This window comes from Eimeria necatrix, genomic scaffold (genome assembly GCF_000499385.1).
Source record: "Eimeria necatrix Houghton genomic scaffold, Enh_scaff2541, whole genome shotgun sequence".
Classification (NCBI taxonomy): domain Eukaryota; phylum Apicomplexa; class Conoidasida; order Eucoccidiorida; family Eimeriidae; genus Eimeria; species Eimeria necatrix.
The window spans coordinates 1-2,617 of NW_013653106.1; the positions used below are offsets into that span (position 1 = coordinate 1).

Here is a 2,617-nt window from a genome sequence, read left to right on the forward strand (position 1 = left end):
CTGCTGCTGCTGCTGCTGCTGCTGCTGCTGCTGCTGCTGCTGCTGCTGCTGCTGCTGCTGAGGGGGTATTGTGTAAGTGAGCAGCAAAGATTTGCTGCTGCTTTTAAATTTGAAGTTTTTAAAGTCCAAAACAAAAGGCTCTGAAGCCACGCTGGCGGACTCAATGACCCCCAGCGCCAAGCTGCTGCTGCTGCTGCTGCTGCTGCTGCCAGTGTTGCTGCTGCTGCTGCTGCTGCTGTCAGTGCTGCTGCTGCTGCTGGCCTCGCTGCTGCTGCTGTCGCAGCTGGAGGGTGCTTTGGTGCTGCTGCTTAGCGCTGCTGCTGCGGCTGCTGCGGCGTAAAGGGCCTCGCCGCAGATGTCCACTCTGCTGCTGCTGCTGCTGCTGCTGCTGCTGCTGCTGCTGCTGCTGGCAGCGCGGCACTGCTGTACAAGCCGCTGCAGCTCGCCTGGTGGGACTAAGTCCTTCTGGGGAGAAGAAGACTGTGCTGCTGCTGCTGCTGCTGCTGCTGCTGCTGCTGCAACTCGCTGCCGCTGCAGCTTCGCCTCCCGTTGCTGCAGCAGCCCGTAGCCGAAGCAGCAGCAGCCACACGCCGCTGCAGCAGCAGAAAGAATGGGAGATACGAATAAATTGTGCTTCATCTTCTGCTGCTGCTGCTGCTGTTGCTGCTGCTGCTGTTGCTGCCGCTGCTGGAGAGGGCCCAAGGTGTCTGGGGGCCCCCGATGCTTGGGGGCCCCTAAGCAGCAGCAGCAGCAGCAGCAGCAGCAGCAGCAGAATGTGCTGCAAATTGCTGCTGCAGCAACCGAGAAGAAAATAAAGAGCTAAATAAAGGCCCTTTGAAGGTACCTTGAAAAACTACCGCTGCTGTTGCTGCTGCAGCTGCTGCTGCCGCTGCTGCTGCTGCTGCTGCTGCTGCTGCTGCTGCATGCGTCGATTGTGCCCCACAGTGTACTTCTGGGGTTTAGAGATTTTGCTGCTGTGGGTGCCGCCAAATTCAATTTGCTGTCAAGAATTTGAACTTAAAGTCTAGGGTTTAGGGTTTAGGGTTTAGGGTTTAGGGTTTAGGGCCGTCGCCACTAGCCCAGCCCCCCGCAGCAATCGGCCGAGCTGCTCAGCAGCAGCCGCAGCAGCAAAGCAGCAAAAGCAACAGCAGCAGCAGCAAAGCAGCAGCAGCAGCAGCAGCAAGCGCGGGCGCACGACAGATGGCGGAAGGCAAGGCGGCTGGCAAGCAGCAGCAGCAGCAATCAGCAGCAGCAGCAGCAGCAGCAGCAGCAGGAACAGCAGCAGCAGCAGCAGCAGCAGCAACAGCAGCCTGAGAAACAACGGCAGCAGCTACAGCAAGCAGCAGCCCCAACAGCAGCAGCAGCAGCAGCAGGAGCAGCAGCAGCAGCAGCAGCAGCAAACAATGCCTCGCTCTGCTGGAGGGCAGTACGAGCCGCTGGCAATCGTGCCAGCAGCAGCAGCAGCAGCAGCAGCAGCAGCAGCAAACCCCTTGAGCTGCGGGGGCCCCCTTTCTGGCTCTCGGCGGCTGCAGCAGGCTTTGAGTTTGGAGTGTATGGACAGGTTGGGTGGCCCTGTGAGTTGCTGCTGCTTCCTGCCGCCGCTGCAGCGCAGCAGCAGCAGCAGCAGAGCAGCAGCAGCAGCAGCAGCAGACTCCGACGAAGAGCAGCAGCAGCAGCAGGAGGACAGCGACGACGGCGACATCGAAGCCCTGCTGCAGCGCAGCAGCAAACGCAAACAGCAGCAGCAGCAGCAGCAGCAGCAGCAGCAGCGGCTCAGCAGCAGCTGGCTGCTGGCAGAAGGCACTCGTGTCTTCAGCACGAGCTGCAGCAGCAGCAGCAGCAGCAGCAGCAGCAAATCTGAGCCCGTCAAGTTCTTCTCTGCCAAGTCCCCAGTCACGGCCCTTGCCGCGAGATCAGGCAAACCCTAAACCCTAAACCCTAAACCCTAAACCCTAAACCCTTTGCTGCGCACCACACAGTCTCACAGAGAAAGGAAGAAAGCAGCAGCAGCACACCTGCTGCTGCTGCTGCTGCTGCAGGCCCTGCTGCTGCTGCTGCTGCTGCTGCACTGCCTCCAATCACTCCCTGCTTCTAACACCACATTATTATTTATTTATTCATTATTTATTATATTTATTTATTTATTTATTTATTTATTTATTTATCTATTTATTTATTTATTTATTTATTTATTTATTTATTTAAAACAAGTCTACCTCGAGAACGACGTCACCCCCTCAGCGACCCGGAACGACGACACCACAGACATGTGAGCTTCGTTTGCGACGCCGCCGACGTCGTCGTCGTTTTCGACGGAAACTCCAGAAACCACAAATCGTTCAAGGTTCCCCGAGAAAAACGACGACCTCTGCTGTGCCATTTGGGATTTGGGATTTGGGATTTGGGATCGGCGGACAACGACGAAATTTACCCGAAATTCGCCGAGAAAAACGACGAGGAGACGACACGGTAAACCCTAAACCCTAAACCCTAAACCCTAGCCGCCTGTTGCTGCTTTAAATGGGCTTTAAGCGGCTCTTTTTGCTGCTGGAGACGGCACGGTAAACCCTAAACCCTAAACCCTAAACCCTAGCCGCCTGTTGCTGCTTTAAATGGG

At 56.7% G+C, this 2,617-nt stretch overlaps 2 protein-coding genes across 2 annotated transcripts; one reads left to right on the forward strand and one right to left on the reverse strand.

Moving 5' to 3' along the window:
• Positions 1-639, reverse strand: ENH_00034820 (hypothetical protein, conserved; the record flags this gene model as incomplete). The annotated part of the gene is made up of 1 exon (XM_013580363.1): positions 1-639. A coding segment is annotated over one exon (639 nt), but the record flags the coding sequence as incomplete, so codon positions are not given.
• Positions 640-1,403: 764 nt separating this feature from the next.
• Positions 1,404-1,928, forward strand: ENH_00034830 (WD domain, G-beta repeat-containing protein, putative; the record flags this gene model as incomplete). Its single annotated transcript, XM_013580364.1, has 1 exon — positions 1,404-1,928. The coding sequence occupies one exon, from the start codon at positions 1,404-1,406 to the stop codon at positions 1,926-1,928; it is 525 nt and encodes a 174-aa protein (XP_013435818.1).
• Positions 1,929-2,617: the final 689 nt, after the last annotated feature.